This window comes from Coregonus clupeaformis, chromosome 18 (assembly GCF_020615455.1).
Source record: "Coregonus clupeaformis isolate EN_2021a chromosome 18, ASM2061545v1, whole genome shotgun sequence".
Taxonomy (NCBI): Eukaryota; Metazoa; Chordata; class Actinopteri; order Salmoniformes; family Salmonidae; genus Coregonus; species Coregonus clupeaformis.
Window position 1 is genome coordinate 17,984,568 of NC_059209.1, and position 25,724 is coordinate 18,010,291.

General features: G+C 41.6%; 1 protein-coding gene across 2 annotated transcripts in view; it reads right to left on the minus strand.

Annotated features, from left to right (window-relative positions):
* Nucleotides 1-739: 739 nt before the first annotated feature.
* The window catches only part of LOC121551014 (prostaglandin G/H synthase 1), a 29,179-nt gene continuing 4,194 nt past the window's right edge, over nt 740-25,724 (minus strand). Inside the window, exons 4-12 of one of the 2 annotated variants that reach the window (XM_041863530.2) lie at nt 24,424-24,540; nt 16,272-16,412; nt 13,433-13,576; nt 13,106-13,287; nt 11,135-11,218; nt 6,315-6,561; nt 5,439-5,725; nt 2,417-2,564; nt 740-1,220 (exon numbers count right to left, since the gene is read on the minus strand). In XM_041863530.2, the coding sequence (XP_041719464.1) occupies nt 871-1,220; nt 2,417-2,564; nt 5,439-5,725; nt 6,315-6,561; nt 11,135-11,218; nt 13,106-13,287; nt 13,433-13,576; nt 16,272-16,412; nt 24,424-24,540 (1,700 nt within the window). In that variant the 3' untranslated portion in view covers nt 740-870. The remainder of the gene's footprint in view (nt 1,221-2,416; nt 2,565-5,438; nt 5,726-6,314; nt 6,562-11,134; nt 11,219-13,105; nt 13,288-13,432; nt 13,577-16,271; nt 16,413-24,423; nt 24,541-25,724) is intronic. The other variant, XM_041863531.2, reaches the window with a different exon arrangement.

Below are 25,724 nucleotides of genomic sequence, written 5' to 3' on the forward strand. Positions count from 1 at the left end.
TTAAGAAGGTCATACCAAGGATCATTTTGATTTTGAATTTAAGACCCCTTGAAGTACCCAAAAATATATCCCAAAAAATTATTTGATGAAAAATTATTTTTGGCCTTACTGCTACTAGCCCATACAAAAAGCATAGAATAACAGATTCACTACATGGAACAACAAATAGTCCCCCCCCAAAAATCTAAAGGAACTTTGTTCTGAAGTGTCTGTCCTATATCTGAGAGATAAGAAAGATCAGGAAACATTTGTAAAAAATATTTCACATGTATTTAACACCTTCTTTTTGGCGCTATACTGTCTCCATATATACTTCCATTAATTATTTCAACTGGTACCGGGGGACCTTCAGACGAGTCTTGTGTAGCCTGTGGGCGTCCTAAAGCAAAACGTGAAAGTCTCACCTTTGCATAGAGGGTTTGTAGGTCAAACCGTTTACACACTACAGAGGATTGTGAGAAAACCAATTTTTGGAATGTCTCATTGTCTGACAAACACCTCTCTAGCGCAATCACCCTTTCACCGCAGATGTGGAACTGCGACATAGGCGGATGTGGTGGATTGAGACACATCCAATGCAAAAAAATCAGTAGCTTCAATTGACAGATTTCATGGGGATTTTTAAAATTATGTTAATTAGATTTCCGCGGGGGCACGGACATCGACCTTAGGGGGTTAATTAACTCCGGAACCACACCTGTGTGGAAGCACCTACTTTCAGTATACTTTGTATCCCTCATTTACTCAAGCGTTTCCTTTATTTTGGCAGTAAACATAGTATACAGTACAGGCATCATAGGTGGACAAGGGCAATACAGTAACACCATACCAAAAACCTAATGTAACCATGGATACAGTAATCACTGTGTCTTACAGTTCAGTGGACTGTTTCGTTGGCGGCTCCTCATGCTCGGCTGGAGGGACATTGAAGGCTACGTATGGACACCACTTACTGTTCAGACACACCAGCCTGTCCAGCGAGGCTGAGTTGACTATATCAAAGCCTGTCTGGCCTCCAAACGTGCTGGGCTTCCAGTACTCAGGGGAACAGATGGGGTTACCCAGAAGGCCTTTCAGGGAGAACGGAGCCCCCATCTCCACCATGCTCTCACCAAATATGGCATTGGGACGTGTCTTCTCCAGCATGAGGGCGGGGTAGAACTCCAGCGCATCGATGTCACCATAGAGCTCCTCCAGCTCCCTGGCTATCTCCTCCTCACCTGGGGACAATTTATAATTCTTTATTGTCCCAGAAGGGCAATTCGGTTGCAGCAAACTACACAGATAGGGCACATTTCAAGTAAATTAATACAAATACAATACAGTAGAGAAGAGTAAAAGAGTTCATTAGAAACACATGATCACGTTAAAGAGAAGACTGGTTTGAGATGAGAGGACAACACAAAGACTGCAGTTGGCTTCTTAACAGATGCTAAACCATATCAGGATGATGCTTTATGATGAATGACAGCTGCTTTGAGAGAATGTTGATATTTTCAATTTGCATGAGGACCATTACACGGTAACAGAGTGATGCTGAAACTCAGATTTGTCACTTTAAAATGTATGCCAAACAAAGAAAACAATGATTGCAAAGTTAAACAAAGCATACAACGCAATGCACTGTCACACCCTGATCTGTTTCACCTGTCTTGTGCTTGTCTCCACCCCCCACCAGGTGTCTCCCATTTGTCCCCATTATCCCCTGTGTATTTATACCAGTGTTTTCTGTTTGTCTGTTGCCAGTTCGTCTTGTCTCGTCAAGCTTACCCGCGTTTTTCCCCATACTCCTGTTTTGCTCTAGTCCCTGTTTTTCCCGGTTTTGACCATTCTGCCTGCCCTGACCCTGAGCCTGCCTGCCGTTCTGTACCTTTCAGACTCTGCTCTGGATTACTGACCTCTGCCTGCCATTAACCTGTCATTTGCCTGCCCCCTGTTTATGTAAATAAACATTTTGCTATTTCGAACTGTCTGAATCTGGGTCTTATCCTGAGCCTTGATATGCACAAGAACAGTGCAGATGCAAAGTTCGGTAACAGAATGATGGTTTGTGCAGTCATTCTGTTAGCAAACTTTGCTTCTGCACTGTTCCTCACGTAAATGTGTTTTTATAAAATGTTCAGTGGAAATTGTTAAAAGTCGTCCTTGTACATTGAGTTGTAAGGCTTGTTCAACTTTGCAACCATTGGTGTTTGTTTGGCATACATTTTAAAAGTGTAAAATCAGTCTCAGCTTCACTCTGTTACCGTGTAATGGCCCATGAGCATATATAGAAATATGTGGTCTTACAAAAAAGAAAAGGTGATGGTGTAACAGACATTCAGCTGCTTGCTTAGAGAGTACCCCATTCCCATTCCCATTCCATAGAAGCCTTTTGTAGTGCCGGCATTTCTAAACTCTAAATATGTGGTCTTACCAGTGAAATCAGAGAAAGATGTATAGGGCTTCAGGTTGAACCTCTTCCTGTACTCGTTGAAGGGTTGGAGACGCAGAGTCCTGGACTCTTCAATAACCCCCTCGGCCACATTGGTCACCACTGGGTGGATGTTTTGACCGCCTCCTATCTGAGAAACAGAGAAACCGGATTAAAACCAGCCAGAATAGAGCCCTAAATCTGAACGGATCAAACAGGCATCCCCTATATAAATATAGGATGCATGAGGACTAAATTAAAAAAAGTAATTAAAATAATGAATGACCCACCCACGAAGGGCCCTAAATGTATTACTCCATATACACTGAGTATAACAAACATTAGGAACACCTTCCTAATAATGAGTTGCACCCTCCCCCCCTTTGCCCTCAGAATAGCCTCAATTCGTCAGGGCATGGACTCTACAAGGTGTCGAAAGCATTCCACAGGGATGCTGGCACATGTTGACTCCAATGCTTTCCACAGTTGTGTCAAGTTGGCTGGATGTGCTTTGGTAGGTGGACCATTCTTGACACATGGGAAACTGTTGAGCGTGAAAACCCCAGCAGCGTTGCAGTTCTTCACACAAACCGGTGCGCCTTGCACCTACTACCATACCACGTTCAAAGGCACTTCAATCTTTTGTCTTGCCCATTCACCCTCTGAATGGCACACATACACAATCTATGTCGCAAGGCTTAAAAATCATTCTTTAACCATCTACACTGATTGAAGTGGATATAACAAGTGACATCAATAAGGGATCATAGCTTTCACCTGGATTCACCTGGTCAGTCTATGTCATGGAAAGAGTAGGTGTTCTTAATGTTTTGTATACTCAGTGTACAGTATACACCCAATAGACTTCACAGTGCATGCACTAAGCCAGTGAGACGTGGGAAAGTGGTACGGAAAGCAAGTGTGAACATCAACCCTGAGCGTTTAGAGGAAGGTCTGATAACTTAGAGAACTGCTCAGCACAGCAAAGAGCACTAGATTCTGTATCAGATATCATGTTTCTACTCTCTAATACTGCATAGATAGCTGCTGCTCTGCTGAGAAAGACTGATATCAAAAAGCCACAGAGAAAGAAGATTAATATCAGGCAGATAGCAACTTCTTAAAGCCTCCTGTGATGATCTATCACAGCCTCTAATCGACAGAAAACAGCTCTGTAGTTGATTCTGCAGATACCGTATGCAGAGAACTAACAGGTTTGCAGGGCTGTGGTGACAGTTACAACATGTGCTATTTTACAGCTCACATTTATGTACTTTACACAAAGTAATGTCAAATTTACCATCAGGCAATCTTGCCTTGTCATTTCCCCTCTCCCAACCTCACCCTCCATTTCTCCTCTCTTACACAACATCTGCCTTGCTCAAAAGAAGAAGTACCAGAACACAAACATAAGGTCAATGGGTCCATTTTAATTCAAGTCACTCACCAGGTGACGTGGAGAGGATCTGTGTCTGCACCACGTACTCTCACTACTGGTGTCCCCCAGGGCAATGTTCTAGGCCTTCTCCTCTTCTCTATATACTAAGTCACTCGGCTCCGTCATATCTTCACATGGTCTCTCCTATCATTGCTATGCGGATGAAACTCAACTACTTTTCTCCTTTCCCCCTTCTGACACACAGGTGGCAACACGCATCTTTGCGTGCCTGGCAGATACCTCAGCTTGGATGTCGGCCCACCACCTCAAGCTCAACCCCGACAAGACGGAGCTGCTCTTCCTCCCGGGGAAGGCCTGCCCGCTCCAAGACCTCTCCATCACGGTTGACAACTCCACGGTGTCCCCCTCCCAGTGTGTAAAGAACCTTGGCATGACCCTGGACAACCCCCTGTCGTTCGCTGCAAACATCAAAGCAGTGACTCGCTCCTGCAGGTTCATGCTCTACAACATCCGTAGAGTACGACCCTACCTCACACAGGAAGCAGCACAGGTCCTAATCCAGGCACTTGTCATCTCCGGTCTGGACTACTGCAACTCGCTGTTGGCTGGGCTCCCCGCTTGTGCCATCAAACCCCTGCAATTTATCCAGAACACTACCGCCGCCTGATGTTCAACCTTCCCAAATTTTCCCATGTCACCCCGCTCCTCTGCACACTCCACTGGCTTCCAATCGAAGCTCACATCCACTACAAGACCATGGTACTTGCCTACGGAGCAGCAAGAGGAACTGCCCTTCCCTACATTCAGGCTCTGCTCAAACCCTACACCCCAACCCGAGCACTCCGTTCTGCCACCTCTGGTCTCTTGACCCTCCCATCCCTACGGGAGAGCAGCTCCCGCTCAGCCCAGTCCAAGTTCTTCTCTGTCCTGGCACCCCAATGGTGGAACCAGCTTCCTTCCCCCTGAAGCTAGGACACCAGAGTCCCTGCTCATCTTCTGAAAACATCTGAAACCCTACATCTTCAAAGAGAATCTTAAATAATCCCACAGCAACCCCCCTCGCACCCCCTCCTCACCCCCCAAAAAAAGCCTTTCATTAACTAACACTTGCACTTGACTCTTTTCCCCCTTACTAGCTCGGACTTTGCTGATAACTACTTTATTGAGGAAAATGTACTTACTATGACATGTGGTTGTCCCACCTAACCATCTTAAGATAAATGCACTAACTGTAAGTCACTCTGGATAAGATTGTGGTCCTCTGTAGCTCAGCTGGTAGAGCACGGCGCTTGTAACGCCAAGGTAGTGGGTTCGATCCCCGGGACCACCCATACACAAAAATGTATGCACGCATGACTGTAAGTCGCTTTGGATAAAAGCGTCTGCTAAATGGCATATTATTATTATTGTCTGCTAAATGACCAAATAAATAAATAATAATAATTCTGGAAGAGATTTCAAATAAATAGCTTCTCCTTGTCAGTTTGAGAAATCTTTGAAAATAGGTGCCATATTTTCATTGACCCCAACCCCGACTTTTTATGTATGGCATGACAACAATTTTGAGACCAGTGTTCATCATTACAACACTGCATATGAAATCCCGTGTCACCACACAGCCCATACCTGTCCAGCATACTGCCGTGAGAAAGCGTCCACCAGTTTCTCCACCCCATAGTGTGTGACGATGGAGGTGTTGAAAATGAACTGGGAGTAGGGCACCACGTCTCCGTCTATGTGGAAGCTGTCTGGCATCAGGGGGTGCCAGTGGTACAGCTGTTTGAACTCCACAGCGATGCGGTTCCTGTACTGGAACTGGGACTTGAAGAGCAGGACCGGGTCAAACTTCAGATCCAACAGGTAGCCACTCAGGTGCTGCACGTACTCCTCGATCACTATCCGGATGGTCTCACCTGGAATATAAACCTAATATGGATCTACACCCCAGAAAATCCATTTTGGGGAGAATCTACTGGAGCAGTGTGTTGATTCTTATTCCCCCCCAACTATTCAATCAATCAAGCAGGGCCAGCTCTAGTCTTTTGGGGGCCCTAAGTGAGATTTGGTTGGGGACCTCCTGAAGGTCAGGGCCCCTGGAAACTTGCCCTGCGTGACCGGTCGGTATTCGGCCATGATTACTACAAGTTTAGATAGCCGGGTATAAAAAAATTGTTAGCTGACATGGCTAATTGAGTGACTGTCAGTGACTGACATAACAAGAGAAAAATTGCTTATGTACAACCAAATTTGGAACTTGCACCTACTATTCTAGCTCTCAACAGTAAGTTGAGACCCCGACTGAGTTCCTGACGGGGCCCCCTAGCGACCTGGGGCCCTAAGCAACTGCATATGTTGCTTATGCCTGGAGCATGCAACCAAGCACATGAAAATGTTTCCTTGAAATGAATATTCCCCCTAAAGCACTTGAGTGTCTAAAATGGGCAGTCCCTGGTGGTATGAAAGGCTAGAGAGAGATCTCTGTCCAGTCAAGTATGTACTTACCTATTACGATGAGCCTGGCAGTCTGGAAGAGCTGCTCGTCCCCCCAGGTGGGGTGCTCTGCCTTCAGGATGTCACAGACACGGTTGTGTTCTCTCAGCCACAGGGTGGCGTACATGGTGAGGCCTGGCAACAGCCCAAACACCTCCTGCCCGATGGCCATACGCTGCCCCACGGGAGTCCTTTGAGGGTAGCTCATATTCACCGGCGCCTCGGCCACAGTAGGAGGGTACACCTCACCTTTAACCACCTGGAAGAGAAGATAGTATTACTTTCCCTTTTACATTGTAGACTATGGAGCCCTTAAGAGCCTTACTGATTCATTAGCACAATGTAGTAACTTGTGAGCATGCTTTACGAATTGGTGTACATTATTAAAAAAACTATTATGTGGCGTCCCCTTTGGGGTTTTGTGGAAAAGCCATTTGAAAGGCTTCAAGTGAGTCACTGTCAGGACTGAACCTCTGAGTTAGATTATGTGAATTTTATTATGTGGCCTTTATACAGAACTTATGCCGACAGTAAGTTAGTTGTTCACCAATGTCTTTATGCTGTGACTCAATTTCCCCAGCAACCTGCCAAACCAATCAATGAATATGTCTTGCCAGAGCCCAGTCTTGAGCAGTGGAAGAATGGGCCATGACCCCAACATTTTGGAAACACTACTGTAAATAATGATTACAGTGGGGAAAAAAAGTATTTAGTCAGCCACCAATTGTGAAAGTTCTCCCACTTAAAAAGATGAGAGAGGCCTGTAATTTTCATCATAGGTACACGTCAACTATGACAGACAAAATGAGAAAAGAAAATCCAGAAAATCACATTGTAGGATTTGTAATGAATTTATTTGCAAATTATGGTGGAAAATAAGTATTTGGTCAATAACAAAAGTTTCTCAATACTTTGTTATATACCCTTTGTTGGCAATGACACAGCTCAAACGTTTTCTGTAAGTCTTCACAAGGTTTTCACACACAGTTGCTGGTATTTTGGCCTATTCCTCCATGCAGATCTCCTCTAGAGCAGTGATGTTTTGGGGCTGTCGCTGGGCAACACGGACTTTCAACTCCCTCCAAAGATTTTCTATTGGGTTGAGATCTGGAGACTGGCTAGGCCACTCCAGGACCTTAAAATGCTTCTTACGAAGCCACTCCTTCGTTGCCCGGGAGGTGTGTTTGGGATCATTGTCATGCTGAAAGACCCAGCCACGTTTCATCTTCAATGCCCTTGCGGATGGAAGGAGGTTTTCACTCAAAATCTCACGATACATGGCCCCATTCATTCTTTCCTTTACACGGATCAGTTGTCCTGGTCCCTTTGCAGAAAAACACCCCCAAAGCATGTTGTTTCCACCCCCATGCTTCACAGTAGGTATGGTGTTCTTTGGATGCAACTCAGCATTCTTTGTCCTCCAAACACGACGAGTTGAGTTTTTACCAAAAAGTTCTATTTTGGTTTCATCTGACCATATGACATTCTCCCAATCCTCTTCTAGATCATCCAAATGCACTCTGGCAAACTTCAGACGGGCCTGGACATGTACTGGCTTAAGCAGGGGGACACATCTGGCAATGCAGGATTTGAGTCCCTGGCGGCGTAGTGTGTTACTGATGGTAGGCTTTGTTACTTTGGTCCCAGCTCTCTGCAGGTCATTCACTAGGTCCCCCTGTGTGGTTCTGGGATTTTTTCTCACCGTTCTTGTGATCATTTTGACCCCACGGGGTGAGATCTTGCGTGGAGCACCAGATCGAGGGAGATTATCAGTGGTCTTGTATGTCTTCCATTTCCTAATAATTGCTCCCACAGTTGATTTCTTCAAACCAAGCTGCTTACCTATTGCAGATTCAGTCTTCCCAGCCTGGTGCAGGTCTACAATTTTGTTTCTGGTGTCCTTTGACAGCTCTTTGGTCTTGGCCATAGTGGAGTTTGGAGTGTGGCTGTTTGAGGTTGTGGACAGGTGTCTTTTATACTGATAACAAGTTCAAACAGGTGCCATTAATACAGGTAACGAGTGGAGGACAGAGGAGCCTCTTAGAGAAGAAGTTACAGGTCTGTGAGAGCCAGAAATCTTGCTTGTTTGTAGGTGACCAAATACTTATTTTCCACCATAATTTGCAAATAAATTCATTAAAAATCCTACAATGTTATTTTCTGGATTTTCTTTCCTCATTCTGTCTGTCATAGTTGACCTGTACCTATGATGAAAATTACAGGCCTCTCTCATCTTTTTAAGTGGGAGAACTTGCACAATTGGTGGCTGACTAAATACTTTTTTGCCCCACTGTACCTGAACTCCACCCATATATAACTAACAGTTGCTCAGCCATCTCATCCTGAGTTTCACATGCATACCACTGCCGAAAGAGACAATCAATAGGGTTCTTACAACACAAGCGCTCCCTGACTCTGAACCAACACCCTTTTCCCAAAAACCGATACCATTCCCAAACGTCCTTCTTTGTGTAGAATTCAGTTTATTCAACAGATAAAGCCAATGGGCCTCATGGGTGTCCTCCTTTATCCTGACATGAGTCAGGATTTTAGGTCACTCAAACAATACACTAACTGGCACCTGGTCACTGAACATTGGCTATGCTGTTACCTGCTACCTCTGTGCAGTGGTGGGAGAAGTACCCAATTGTCATACTTGAGTCAAAGTAAAGATACCTTAATAGAAAATGACTAAAGTAAAAGTGAAAGTCACCAAGTAAAATACTATTTGAGTAAAGTATTTGGTTTTATATATACTTAAGTATCAAAAGTAAATGCAATTGCAAAAATATACTTAAGTATAAAAAGTAAAAGTATAAATCATTTCACATTCCTTATATTAAGCAAACCAGATGGCACAATTTTCTTGTTATTTTAATTTATGGATAGTCAGGGGCACACTCCAACACTCATACATCATTTACAAACAAAGCATTTGTGTTTAGTGAGTCCGCCAGATCAGCAGCCTGGACGTAACATAGTAAACGTAAATCCGGGATACAAAAATTAGTATGATGTTACATTTGGTATGGTTACATAAGACAGATGGTTGCTTAAGGCAACGTGAACGTCTAGCAACCCAAAGGTTGCGAGTTCGAATCTCATCACAGACAACTTTAGCATTTTTTGCTAATAAGCAACTTTTCAACTACTTAGCTCCTCTGCAACTACTTAGCATGTTAGCTAACCCTTCCCCTAACCCTTTAATCTAACTCCTAAACTTAAACTTAAACCTAACCTTAACCCTAGACTAGCTAACGTTAGCTAGAATTTGTAACATATCATACGTTTTGCAAATTTGTAACATAATACGAATTGTAATTCGTAACCTAACATACGAAATGGGTGATGGACTTCCACAAATTAATACATACCATACGAAATGTAACATATCATACTAAATGGAGTCCCTCGGATTTACGTACAGAATAATACAAAATGCTCTGAGACCAGGTTAAGATCAGAGGCAGTAGGCTTGACCAGGGAAATTCTCTTGATAAGTGCGTGAATTTGACTATTTTCCTGTTCTGCTAAGCATTCTAAATGTATCAAGTACTTTTGTATGGAGTAAAAAGTACATTTTCTTCAGGGATGTATTGGAGCAAAAGTAAAGTAAAGTACAGATACCCCAAAAAACTACTTTAGTCAAAATACTTTAAAGTACTACTTAAGTACTTTACACCACTGCCTCGAGAGGTGTATTCTTTAATGCTAGTGATGTGACACTCTCCGGCAGAAAGCGGATGTTTCCATTTGTTGATAACAAAATCTGAAAATACTCTGTATACATTCAGTAACATGATAAGAATATTCCTGGAAAATGTGGGGTAGGTGCAAAATAAGACAAAAACATTACAAGGGTTTGAGTGAGAGGACTAACTGGTGTCTCCAAGTGGCCACACACACACACACACACCTCTCCAAAGTGTACACAGTTTCTAAGTAATTTCAATGCACTTTAATGACTCAAAGAAGAGTCTTCAACTATAAGGTGCTTTTTTTTAGCTCTCCTAGCTGTGCTGTTGAGGAATTAGAGCAAGCACACTGGTAGTTGTTTTGTTTGGAACACAACCCTGCATCTCCGCCATCATACAATTACTGTTGTTTACGCAATCCATTTTCTTCACAATAGACAAACATAAGCTCATTCTGTTCAGAAAAACCCAGAGTATGACACCATGTCATCTTGTAAGTGTACATAAAACATAGTGATGATAAACGTTGACACTGTATATGACATGAGTTTTATGATATGGAAACGTGAAGTTCACATTTCGACTCACAGGTGTTTGACTTGCTTGTATGACATCAAAGCTGTATTTATTATAATCCTCAACTTCTCATTTTTCAAAATACTTTGAGTCCTCTTAATCTACAGCATTTCCTTCCCTCAGACAACAAATAATATGCAAAAGCTGCCCAATTAGCGGGAGGGATGAGGGCAAATTCTTGTCGCATGAGGTGCTCAACTTCCGAATGGCTCAGTCAAAACACATACAGCGCTGTGAAGCGCAGTTCCAGACCTCTAACGTCATGTATAGCATGTTACTGTACAGCCACAGTGTTCCAATGTAGGTGTTTATCAGTGCCCAAATCTGCCATTTTAAACCTGTATATAGTAGATCAAAACCGTTTTTAGATTTTTCTTTAAATGCAATTTATGTTGGTTCCACCTTTAAAAAAAGATATTTAACCACAAAAGTGTAAAGGGTTAAAAGCACATGTACCTCAAAGTGGACCACAGAGTGGTACCATGTCTACAATAACATTCCAGTGGAGACTTGTCCATGCCTTCGCACAGCTGGAGTGGAGTTATGCCTTACTCTACATACCTGGTATTTCATCTTTCCATCTTTAAGAAGCCGAAGGTTTAGTTGACGCACCAGATTATCTCCGTAGACATGGCCGGCATCCACCTGGTTAGAGATTAACATAAAATATGAGATTAAAAAGAGATTTACATTCGTGAAACATGATGCATGCAAGAGATTGAGATGAATCTCTCTCGCTCTCTGAGTATGCAAGATTTTGTTCCAGCCAGGTACAAGATTATATTGTGGGTGTTGGAATAGTATGGGGGGGGGTATGGAAATGTATTCGCTCACTACTGTAAATTGCTCTGGATATGAGCGTCTGCTAATTCTTTTTTATTAATTTTTATGCTCTAAGGATTGGAGTTGTCCACCTCCTCACCCCTGCTAAAACCTAAATACATCACCTACCGGTCATCCTCCCCTAAATATAATATAATAGTATTCAGACCCCTTGACTTTTTCCACATTTTGTTACGTTAAAGCCTTATTCTGAAATTGATTAAATTGTGTTTTTTTCTCATCAATCAACACACAATGTCACATTTACATAAGTATTCAGACCCTTTACCCAATACTTTCTTGAAGCACCTTTGGCAGCGATTACAGCCTCGAGTCTTCTTGGGTATGACGCTACAAGCTTGGCACAACTGTATTTGGGGATTTTCACCCATTCTTCTCTGCAGATCCTCTCAAGCTCTGTCAGGTTGGATGGAGAGCATCGTTGCACAGCTATTTTCAGGTCTCTCCAGAGATGTTCGATCGGGTTCAAGTCCAGGGTCTGGCTGGGCCACTCAAGGATATTCAGAGACTTGTCCTGAAGCCACTCCTGCGTTGTCTTGGCTATGTGCTTAGGGTCGTTGTCCTGTTGGAAGGTGAACCTTCACCCTAGTCTGAGGTCCTGAGCGCTCTGGAGCAGGTTTTCATCAAGGATCTCTCTGTACTTTGCTTCGTTCATCTTTGCCTCAATCCTGACTAGTCTCCCAGTCCCTGCCGCTGAAAGACATCCCCACAGCATGATGCTGCCTCCACCATGCCTCACAGCAGGGATAGTGCCAGGTTTCCTCCAGTTGTGACGCTTTGCATTCACGCCAAAGTGTTCAATCTTGGTTTCATCAGACCAGAGAATCTTGTTTCTCATGGTCTGAGAGTCCTTTAGGTGCCTTTTGGCAAACTCCAAGCTGGCTGTCATATGCCTTTTATTGAGGAGTGGCTTCCATCTGGCCACTCTACCATAAAGGCCTGATTGGTGGAGTGCTGCAGAGATGGTTGTCCTTCTGGAAGGTTCTCCCATCTCCACAGAGGAACTCTGGAGCTCTGTCAGAGTGACCATCGGGTTCTTGGTCACCTCCCTGACCAAGGCCCTTCTCCCCCGATTGGTCCGTTTGGCCAGGCGGCCAGCTCTAGGAAGAGTCTTGGTGGTTCCAAACTTCTTCCATTTAAGAATGATGGAGTCCACTGGGACCTTCAATGCTGCGGAAAAAAATGTGGTACCCTTCCCCAGATCTGTGCCTCGACACAATCCTGTCTCGGAGATCTAAAGACAATTCCTTCAACCTCATGGCTTGGTTTTTGCTCTGACATGCACTGTCAACTGTGGGATTGATATAGACAGGTGTGTGCCTTTCCAAGTCCAATCAATTGAATTTACCACAGGTGGACTCCAATCAAGTTGTAGAAACATCTGAAGGATGATCAATGGAAACAGGATGCACCTGAGCTCAATTTTGAGTCTCATAGGAAAGGGTCTGAATACTTATGTAAATAAAGTATTTCTGTTTTGTATTTTTTATAAATTTGCAAAAATGTCTAAAAACCAGTTTTGGCTTCGTCATTATGAGGTATTGTGTGTAGATTGATGAGGAGAACAATTTCTTTCTTTCTTTCTTTATTTTAGAATAAGGCTGTAACATAACAAAATGTGGAAAAAGTCAAGGGGTCTGAATACTTTTCGAATGCACTGTACAGTACAGGGAGTACCAACTGACTCACCCCATGCCCCAGAGCCCTGGTGAAGCCCAAGCCCATGCTGTTTTGGGTCTTGAAGAACTGATGGGTGAAGTGCTGAGCGAAGAATGCAAACATCAGGTTGGTTCCCTTTGGATCCCGCCTGAATTGCCTCCTCAGAAGAAACTTCTCCACCACAAGCTTTGGGTCTGGGAGGACAGACTTTCCTGGAGAAAAGAGAGGAAAGGAAGTATGTTAGCTATGCATGTTGCGGTTGGGAAGATGTATTTGAATGAGTAATCTCCAGTAAAGTCTTTGAGGGATCCCTTCATCCTATTTTCTGATAGGAACGTTGGATGCCCTCCATCTCACCTTTGGCACCCATAGGGGTGGGGCAGTCTTCAGGCACAGGGGGTAGGATACGGGTGTAATAGGAAACATTGGAGTAGGACTCCCAGCTGAGGTATCCATACTTGGAGTTGAAGGTAGGAGGACTAGGAATAAGGTTGGATCTGGCTTTGGGAAGGAGAAAACAGAATTGTTTGACACATTGATCATTATAGGCCTGAAGTTTTACTGAAAATGCACTAACAATGTTAGGAGGAAATACAACCCATGAGATAGGTGTGTGTGTGTGTGTGGTTTTACTATCCTTGTGGGGACCAGAAGTCCTCACAAGGATAGTAAAACAAGGAAAATTCGGACAAATGGGGACATTTCGCAAGTCCCCACAATGAAAAGGCTATTTTAGTCTTAGGGGTTAGGTTTAGGGTTAGAATTAGGGTTAGGGTTAGAATTAGGGTCTGGGATTAAGGTTAGGGTTAAGGTTTAGATTTAGGGGTTGGGGAAAATAGGATTTTGAATGGGAATCAATTGTTTGGTCCCCACAAGGATAGTAAAACAAGCCTGTGTGTGTCACACATTTTAGATGAAGAGATGTCACTTCTCTCATACATGATGATGATAATCATCTTTTAAAACTGCAACTTTCCGCAGAGTTCAGACACATTCTCAACTGTGAAGAACCTTCAGATTTTAGTGAGTTGAAGAAACTTTCAATTGAAGTTGAGAAACATGATCAACTTTCAGTTTAAGACCAGGACTCAATCCAAGGCCATTATAAATCAGTGCAGTAGACGTCTCACCTAATACGCCTTTTAACCTCTTAAGGATCGGACCCTTTTTTCCCCAATTTTCGACTAAAATGACATACCCAAATCTAACTGCCTGTAGCTCAGGACCTGAAGCACGGATATGCATATTCTTGATACCATTTGAAAGGAAACACTTTGAAGTATGTGGAAATGTGAAATCAATGTAGGAGAATATAAGACATTAGATCTGGTAAAAGATAATACAAACAAAAAAACATGCGTTGTCTATACATTTTTATTTTCATCATCTTTGAAATGCAAGAAAAAGGCCACAATATAATTTTGCAGTTTAGGCGCAATTTAGCAGTGTGGGTGCAAAGTTTCAGACTGATCCAGTGAAGCGTTGCAATTCTGGACTATTTTGTATCAGGTCTGCCCAATGGTGCAGAATTGGTCAATTGATACATTTTCAAGTACATAACTATAGAGAACATACATAATTGATATGGTAATACAAAATGTAAGTTTACACACTCCCAGGAAAAGTCATACTTGATGGATCATTAGCTTATACACTAACTTTTACACATCTAGATGGCCGTGCGGGGTGGGTGTGGAGCCAGAGACAGCAGGGGTTCAAACTGTAGAACCCAGTTACTACATTTGAATATAAAAATGGATTTTATCAAACAAAACTATGCTACATTTTATCTCTGGGGCCCTTAGGAAGACAAATCAGAGCAAGATTACTGAATGTAAGTACATTATTTACCTTCAGAGGTGAATGTATCAAACCAGTTGCCATGATAAGTTTTTTGTTGTTGTGCACTCTCCTGAAACAATAGCATGGTAATTTTTCACTGTAATAGCTACTGTAAATTGGACCGTGCAGTTAGATTAACAAGAATGTAAACTTTCTGCCCATATAAGACATGTCTATGTCCTGGAAGGTTTGCTGTTACTTACAACAGTCATGTCACATCAGCGCACGTTAGCTCAACCGTCCCGTATACGGGACACACCAATCCCGTAGAGGTTAAAGACAATTTCCTCGCCGTTCACAGAGATTGCACTCAAGGTAAATGCTGCGGATGTCGGCTCAAGCGTAAGTTACCTTTAAAAGGGGCAATGTTGTCTAGTGCCCCGCACTATAACACACCTTGGATTTAATCCCAAATAAAATGAAGAAACGTTCAGTTAAAGTTGAGAAAAATGCAGACCGAAAAATATTATTTAATTAATTAGAAGTGTTGCTTGATTTGCAAAGCCTCAAGCAAACATTCGAGGTTTGAAAGTATCAATGTGATGTAACTGAAAAGCAATTCACATTATAGTACAAAATATCAATAAACTATACTGTAACTTTATGTCATTCACATGCAAAGCAAAATAAACCTGTGGGCTCTTTATCTTTATTATTTGACACAAGTCAGGTTTTGCTTGCATTTTAGCCAGGGGTTGGAACCAAAATTATTTTCCAATTGTTTTTTTCGTTCCGTTCCACTGTTCTGACCAGCAAAATAAAGTTCTGAACCGGCTTAACGTTATACCAGAGCTAGCTAGCTAGCTAGCTAGCTGACAACATCACTTTTAATACCTCGCCATGCCCCTCAGATTTTAAACCTTGTAAATATGCCTAAAACTGTCTGCAGCTCTAGCGAGTTAGATGGGAGAACTCAGAGGATGGTGATGACACCATGGGCCAATGTGTGTTATCCAAATATTTACATGCTGAGAACATAACAGAGAAACCATTAAGCAAATGGACAAGTTGTAAGCAAACTATCCAATGAGTGCATTGGTAGGGAAGACAAACTCTTCTCTTAACACAGTGCCATAAGAGTAGATATGAATATGTATGGGTCTGAGCAGTGATAATGGGGTAAGGATGCAATTCTAGAAGCACTTTGGAGAGCATTTATGCATTTTCAACTGTTCCAACACCACAATGGATCCATGCATGCATTTCCATCATCATAGCATGTTTCACCTCGTTGCAAAGCATTGTACATTTTATGGGACTAAGTTAGCCCTTCCACCCATTATACGCAGTGCCCACTATAGCAACCATTTTGTGCCCGAATGCTCATGACTGCATTGAATGTCAGGCGACTAACCTGTGAGGACCACCCTCATTAGCCAGTCCCGCATGAAGGTCCTGTTGATGAGGTTCCACATCCAGTGGAAGTGTGTGAGGATGTAGTGGACCACGTCAGGGCTCGGCTTCAGCAGCTGGTGGACCCTCATCCAGAACTCAGCTAAAACACAGAGAGAGCAGACAAATCACCAATTTATTTTAAGAATGTGAAATGTCAGAATAATAGTAGAGAGAATGATTTATTTCAGCTTTTATTTCTTTCATCACATTCCTAGTGGGTCAGAAGTTTACATACACTCAATTAGTATTTGGTAGCATTGCCTTTAAATTGTTTAACTTGGGTCAAACGTTCCGGGTAGCCTTCCACAAGCTTCCCACAATAAGTTGGGTGAATTTTGTCCCATTCCTCCTGACAGAGCAGGTGTAACTGAGTCAGGTTTGTAGGCCTCCTTGCTCGCACACGCTTTTTCAGTTCTGCCTACACATTTTCTATAGGATTGAGGTCAGGGCTTTGTGATTGCCACTCCAATACCTTGACTTTGTTGTCCTTAAGCCATTTTGCCACAACTTTGGAAGTATGCTTGGGGTCATTGTCCAATTGGAAGACCCATTTGCGACCAAGCTTTAACTTCCTGACTAATGTCTTGAGATGTTGCTTCAATATACCCACATAATTTTCCTTCCTCATGATGCCATACATTTTGTGAAGTGCACCATTCCCTCCTGCAGCAAAGCAACCCCACAGCATGATGCTGCCACCCCCGTGCTTCACGGTTCGGATGGTGTTCTTCGGCTTGCAAGCAGACCCCTTTTTCCTCCAAACATAAGAATGGTCATTATGGCCAAACAGTTCTATTTTTGTTTCATCAGACCAGAGGACATTTCTCCAAAAAGTACGATCTTTGTCCCCATGTGCAGTTGCAAACCGTAGTCGTTCTTTTTTTAAATGGTGGTTTTGGAGCAGTGGCTTCTTCCTTGCTGAGCGGCCTTTCAGGTTATGTCAATATAGGACTCGTTTTACTATGGATATAGATACTTTTGTACCAGTTTCCTCCAGCATCTTCACAAGGTCCTTTGCTGTTGTTCTGGGATTGATTTGAACTTTTCGCACCAAAGTACGTTCATCTCTACGTTCGCTCATTCCTGAGCGGTATGACGGCTGCGTGGTCCCATGGTGTTTATACTTGCATACTATTGTTTGGAAATTGCTCCAAAGGATGAACCAGACTTGTGGCGGTCTACACACTTCTTTCTGAGGTTTTAGCTGATTTCTTTTGATTTTCCCATGATGTCAAGCAAAGAGGCACTGAGTTGGAAGGTAGGCCTTGAAATACATCCACAGGTACACCTCCAATTGACTCAAATGATGTCAATTAGCATATCAGAAGCTTCTAAAGCCATGACATAATTTTCTGGAATTTTCCAAGCTGTTTAAAAGTAACAGACAACTTAGTGTATGTAAACTTTTGACCCACTGGAACTGTAATACAGTGAATTATAAGTGAAATAATCTGTCTGTAAACAATTGTTGGAAAAATTACTTGTGTCACGCACAAAGTAGATGTCCTAACCGACTTGCCAAAACTATAGTTTGTTAACAAGAAATTTGTGGAGTGGTTTACATACAACGTAAGTGTATGTAAACTTCCGACTTCAACTGTATACACATACATACATACATACATACATACATACATACATACATACATACATACATACAGACATACATACACACGTATATACATACACACGTATATACATACACATAAATACAGTGAGGGAAAAAAGTATTTGATCCCCTGCTGATTTTGTACGTTTTCCCACTGACAAAGACATGATCCGTCTAATTTTAATGGTAGGTTTATTTGAATAGTGAGAGACAGAATAACAACAAAAAAATCCTGAAAAACGCATGTAAAAAATGTTATAAATTGATTTGCATTTTAATTAGGGAAATAAGTATTTGACCCCCTCTCAATCAGAAAGATTTCTGGCTCCCAGGTGTCTTTTATACAGGTAACGAGCTGAGATTAGGAGCACACTCTTAAAGGGAGTGCTCCTAATCTCAGTTTGTTACCTGTGTAAAAAGACACCTGTCCACAGAAGCAATCAGATTCCAAACTCTCCACCATGGCCAAGACCAAAGACCTCTCCTAGGATGTCAGGGACAAGATTGTAGACCTACACAAGGCTGGAATGGGCTACAAGACCATCGCCAAGCAGCTTGGTGAGAAGGTGACAACAGTTGGTGCGATTATTCGCAAATGGAAGAAACACAAAAGAACTGTCAATCTCCCTCGGCCTGGGGCTCCATGCAAGATCTCACCTCGTGGAGTTGCAATGCTCAACTCGCCCTGTTTGGAGGAGGAGGAATGCTGCCTATGACCCCAAGAACACCATCCCCACCGTCAAACATGGAGGTGGAAACATGATGCTTTGGGGGTGTTCTTCTGCTAAGGGGACAGGACAACTTCACCGCATCAAAGGGACGATGGGCGGGGCCATGTACAGTCAAATCTTGGGTGAGAACCTCCTTCCCTCAGCCAGGGCATTGAAAATGGGTCGTGGATGGGTATTCCAGCATGACAATGACTCAAAACACACGGCCAAGGCAACAAAGGAGTGGCTCAAGAAGAAGCACATTAAGGTCCTGGAGTGGCCTAGCCAGTCTCCAGACCTTAATCCCATAGAAAGTCTGTGGAGGGAGCTGAAGGTTCGAGTTGCCAAACGTCAATAAAATAAAATGCAAATCTATTTATACAATTTTTGACATGCGTTTTTCTGTATGTATGTACAGTGGGGAAAAAAAGTATTTAGTCAGCCACCAATTGTGCAAGTTCTCCCACTTAAAAAGATGAGAGGCCTGTAATTTTCATCATAGGTACACGTCAACTATGACAGACAAATTCAGATTTTTTTTCTCCAGAAAATCACATTGTAGGATTTTAAATGAATTTATTTGCAAATTATGGTGGAAAATAAGTATTTGGTCACCTACAAACAAGCAAGATTTCTGGCTCTCACAGACATGTAACTTCTTCTTTAAGAGGCTCCTCTGTCCTCCACTCGTTACCTGTATTAATGGCACCTGTTTGAACTTGTTATCAGTATAAAAGACACCTGTCCACAACCTCAAACAGTCACACTCCAAACTCCACTATGGCCAAGACCAAAGAGCTGTCAAAGGACACCAGAAACAAAATTGTAGACCAGCACCAGGCTGGGAAGACTGAATCTGCAATAGGTAAGCAGCTTGGTTTGAAGAAATCAACTGTGGGAGCAATTATTAGGAAATGGAAAACATACAAGACCACTGATAATCTCCCTCGATCTGGGGCTCCACGCAAGATCTCACCCCGTGGGGTCAAAATGATCACATGAACGGTGAGCAAAAATCCCAGAACCACACGGGGGGACCTAGTGAATGACCTGCAGAAAGCTGGGACCAAAGTAACAAAGCCTACCATCAGTAACACACTACGCCGCCAGGGACTCAAATCCTGCAGTGCTAGACGTGTCCCCCTGCTTAAGCCAGTACATGTCCAGGCCCGTCTGAAGTTTGCTAGAGTGCATTTGGATGATCCAGAAGAGGATTGGGAGAATGTCATATGGTCAGATGAAACCAAAATATAACTTTTTGGTAAAAACTCAACTCGTCGTGTTTGGAGGACAAAGAATGCTGAGTTGAATCCAAAGAACACCATATCTACTGTGAAGCATGGGGGTGGAAACATCATGCTTTGGGGGTGGAAACATCATGCTTTGGGGCTGTTTTTCTGCAAAGGGACCAGGACGACTGATCCGTGTAAAGGAAAGAATGAATGGGGCCATGTATCGTGAGATTTTGAGTGAGCAAGGGCATTGAAGATGAAACGTGGCTGGGTCTTTCAGCATGACAATGATCCCAAACACACCGCCCGGGCAACGAAGGAGTGGCTTCGTAAGAAGCATTACAAGGTCCTGGAGTGGCCTAGCCAGTCTCCAGATCTCAACCCCATAGAAAATCTTTGGAGGGAGTTGAAAGTCTGTGTTGCCCAGCGACAGCCCCAAAACATCACTGCTCTAGAGGAGATCTGCATGGAGGAATGGGCCAAAATACCAGCAACAGTGTGTGAAAACCTTGTGAAGACTTACAGAAAATGTTTGACCTGTGTCATTGCCAACAAAGGGTATATAACAACGTATTGAGAAACTTTTGTTATTGACCAAATACTTATTTTCCACCATAATTTGCAAATAAATTCATTAAAAATCCTACAATGTGATTTTCTGGAAAAAAAATTCTCATTTTGTCTGTCATAGTTGACGTGTACCTATGATGAAAATTACAGGCCTCTCATCTTTTTAAGTGGGAGAACTTGCACAATTGGTGGCTGACTAAATACTTGTTTTCCCAACTGTATGTATATACACATACAGTGGGGAAAAAAAGTATTTAGTCAGCCACCAATTGTGCAAGTTCTCCCACTTAAAAAGATGAGAGGCCTGTAATTTTCATCATAGGTACACGTCAACTATGACAGACAAATTGAGAAAAAAAAATCCAGAAAATCCCATTGTAGGGTTTTTAATGAATTTATTTGCAAATTATGGTGGAAAATAAGTATTTGGTCACCTACAAACAAGCAAGATTTCTGGCTCTCACAGACCTGTAACTTCTTCTTTAAGAGGCTCCTCTGTCCTCCACTCGTTACCTGTATTAATGGCACCTGTTTGAACTTGTTATCAGTATAAAAGACACCTGTCCACAACCTCAAACAGTCACACTCCAAACTTCACAATGGCCAAGACCAAAGAGCTGTCAAAGGACACCAAAAACAAAATTGTAGACCTGCACCAGGCTGGGAAGACTGAATCTGCAATAGGTAAGCAGCTTGGTTTGAAGAAATCAACTGTGGGAGCAATTATTAGGAAATGGAAGACATACAAGACCACTGATAATCTCCCTCGATCTGGGGCTCCACGCAAGATCTCACCCTGTGGGGTCAAAATGATCACAAGAACGGTGAGCAAAAATCCCAGAACCACACGGGGGGACCTAGTGAATGACCTGCAGAGAGCTGGGACCAAAGTAACAAAGCCAACCATCAGTAACACACTACGCCGCCAGGGACTAAAATCCTGCAGTGCGAGACGTGTCCCCCTGCTTAAGCCAGTACATGTCCAGGCCTGTCTGAAGTGCATTTGGATGATCCAGAAGAGGATTGGGAGAATGTCATATGGTCAGATGAAACCAAAATATAACTTTTTGGTAAAAACTCAACTCGTCATGTTTGGAGGACAAAGAATGCTGAGTTGCATCCAAAGAACACCATACCTACTGTGAAGCATAGGGTTGGAAACATCATGCTTTAGGGCTGTTTTTCTGCAAAGGGACCAGGACGACTGATCCGTGTAAAGGAAAGAATGAATGGGGCCATGTATCGTGAGATTTTGAGTGAAACCCTCCTTCCATCAGCAAGGGCATTGAAGATGAAACGTGGCTGGGTCTTTCAGCATGACAATGATCCCAAACACACCGCCCGGGCAACAAAGGAGTGGCTTCGTAAGAAGCATTTCAAGGTCCTGGAGTGGCCTAGGCAGTCTCCAGATCTCAACCCCATAGAAAATCTTTGGAGGGAGTTGAAAGTCTGTGTTGCCCAGCGACAGCCCCAAAACATCACTGCTCTAGAGGAGATCTGCATGGAGGAATGGGCCAAAATAACAGCAACAGTGTGTGAAAACCTTGTGAAGACTTACAGAAAACGTTTGACCTGTGTCATTGCCAACAAAGGGTATATAACAAAGTATTGAGAAACTTTTGTTATTGACCAAATACTTATTTTCCACCATCATATGCCAATAAATTCATTAAAAATCCTACAATGTGATTTTCTGGATTTTTTTTTCTCATTTTGTCTGTCATAGTTGACGTGTACCTATGATGAAAATTACAGGCCTCTCTCATCTTTTTAAGTGGGAGAACTTGCACAATTGGTGGCTGACTAAATACTTTTTTTCCCCACTGTACATACACACACACACATAAATACATATCCCTTTTTTAAATATATTTCCCTTTATTACCCTCCAACCCCACCACCCCTCCCCTAATTGGAGTAAACTAGTGAACAACAACGCTTAGGCCTCTACTTCCAGCTTATATATACACTATATACATTTTATGGACAGTCAATTTTACAATAATTCTATTTTGTTTGTTTTTACTCATGAACTTCTTCTACCCTCAACCTCTCCAAACATTTTCATGATGTCCATCCGGTTTGCTTCTATATGCCATATCTTTCTAACTGTGCTCTTTACAAAAGCTCTCAACCTATAACCTATATACTTATTATGGACACCGTATGCTTTACATTAGTTATCTTGTTGTTAGTTGTTATTAGTCCCATCCTTCAGCTCCATTCAACACCTCCCATCGATCTCTCAACACCATCCATATTGGATTTCTATTTGCCATAATATGTTTCACAAAAGTTCTGAACCCTTCTATTCTCATTGTTTCTACAGATTGTAAATGAAAGTACATTTTTTTGCTAAAAGTATTATTATATTATTGATCGATTGACTATGACTTTTCAGATCACCCAGTAGTGCTATCTGCAGGGATAGCTCCAGGTAAATATTGCAATCCTTCAGCCATTCCTGGACCTGTGACCAAAAACAAGCTACAAATGGACAGTACCAAAACAAATTATCTAATGATTCTGTCTCTTGGCAGCAAAATCTGCAGAGCTGGGAAGATTGTATCCCCCATATAAATAACATTCTATTGGTAGCAAGAATTTTGTATAATTTAAATTTTAAAAAATCTACGTTTTGAATCCGGTCTCGTTTTGCGTATCAGTTCATAAACACTATGCCATGGAATCCGTACATAAAAAATCTCTTCCCAACTATTTTGCAATCTATATGGGACGGCTGTCAATCCTTTGGTCCTTAAATGAAACTGGAATACTTTTTTATTTATCACAATTTTCTTTAACCAATTATGTTCTTTAATGCAGGGCCGACAGACAAGTTCCTTACTTTTCCCCCCTTTCACTTTCCTCTTCCATTTTAGCGGTAATGCTGCAATTATTTGGTTGTAATTTTGGGTAGAGCAGACATTTCCATATGTTTTTGTTAGTTGCACGTGCGACATAACTCCACCAGTCCTACCTATGATATCATTTAAGAAGATTATATCTTATTTTTTATTTTATTTTTTAAATTATGGTTTTCTATCAATTAGTATATTTGAGTTTAACCACAATATTTGTTACATTATTTGTTCTGTCGTTTCTGGAGGATTAAATTGAAATTGCAACCAACTTTCTATGGCTTGTTTTAGAAATAGTTATATTTGGGAGATGATTTCCTATTAAAATAACTGAAAGTGAGAGGTTATAATCTGAATAAAGGGAAAAAGGCCATTCTTGAACATGGGGTGAGACAATCTTACTAATTTGCTAGAGAACCAGTTCGGATTTAAGTATAACTTTTATATGACTGAAGCTTTTAGTGATAGGTCTAAAGCTTTAATATTTAATCATTTCTGTCCTCCGAATTCATATTAATTATATAAATAGACCCGTTTAATTTTGCCTGGCTTGCCATTCCAAATAAAATGAAATATTTTTTTCTCATATAATTTAAAAAAACAGTCGCTAGGCATAGGCAAGACCATAAGCAAATAGGTAAACTGGGATAATACTAAAGAGTTAATCAGGGTGATTTTTCCACAAATAGACAGGTATTTACCTTTCCATGGTAGGAAGATCTTATCTATTTTTGCTAACATTCTATAAAAATGTATTCAGTGAGATCATTTATTTCATTTGGGATATGTACTCCGAGTATATCCATTTCGGTCAAAGTGTTACCTGAACTTAAAATGTTTAGTTGGCCCAAACTTAGCTCCAACTTTGGCAGAAATTCAGTCAACTTAAAATGATGTGTTTGCTCAACTTGTCTCATATGTTCATTCAACTAGAAATTATTATTTGGGCATCTTCACTAACAAAGGCTGTGGAACTAGTTAAACACACACATTGTACTTTTTCCTTTTCATCTTGTTACAAACCCTTCTGCACATGAGGAAAGGATAACCATGTTTTGATAAACCAGAGAGGAAAATTGAAAATACAACTTGAAATCAGAAGAATGTAGAAACAAAACATTTCACTTACGGATAGTGCAATTCTGTCCATAGAAGCCGGTGCGAGTGCAGTCACATTCATAGCGGTCAGTGCCAAACCTGACACACACGCCCCAGTTCTGACAGGGGTAATAGCAACAGGGATTCACTGCAAATTATAAAACATACACATGTCAATTAAAGTATAGTTTAGGCACTGAGCTTTTTCTGACCATGTGACCTTACCAGGAATAGCAGAGTTTTTCCTAGTAGGACGCATACTTTTTCCTGATCAGCATAGTGCATCATTGTCATAAATGTCAGCTACAGTAAAAATTGCCAAGAAACAATAGATGCAAAAACATATGGAAATGTCTGCTCTACCCAAAATTACAACCAAATAATTGCAGCCTTACCGCAAAAGTGGAAGAGGAAAGTTGAAGGGGGAGAAAGTAAGGAACTTGTCTGTCGGCCTTGCATTAAAGAACATAATTGGTTAAGGAAAACTGTGATAAATAAAAAAGTATATCAGTTTCACTTAAGGACCAAAGGATTGACAGCAGTCCCATATAGATTGCAAAATAGTTGGGAAGAGATCTTTGACGTACCGATCCCATGGCATAGTGTTTATGAACTGACACATAAAAACGACACCGGATTCAAAAATTAGAATCTTTCAATTTAAATTATTATATAAAATTCTTGCTACCAATAGAATGTTATTTATATGGGGGATACAATCTTCCCAGCTCTGCAGATTTTGCTGTGAAGAGATAGAATCATTAGATCATTTGTTTTGGTTCTGTCCATTTGTAGCTTGTTTTTGGACACAGGTCCAGGAATGGCTAAAGGATTGCAATATTTACCTGGAACTAACCTTGCAGATAGCATTACTGGGTGATCTGAAAAGTCATAGTCAATCAATCAATAATATAATAATACTTTTAGCAAAAATGTTTATTTTTAATTCACAATCTGTAGAAGCAATGAGAATAGAAAGGTTCAGAACTTTTGTAAAACATCACAGTATGGTTGAAATATATATGGCAAATAGAAATCCTATATGGATGGTGTTAAGAGATAGATGGGAGGTATTGAATAGAGTTGAAGGATGGGACTAATAACAAATAACAACAAATAATAACAAAGATAGCTAATAATGTAAGCATACTGTGTCCATAATAAGTATATAGGTTGTATGTTGGGAGGTTTTGGGAAAGAGCACAGTTAGAAAGATATGGCATTTAGAAGCAAACCGGATGGACATCATGAAAATGATCGGAGAGGTTGAGAGTAGAAGAAGTTTAGGAGCAAAAAATAAATATGTATATATATATATATATATATATATAT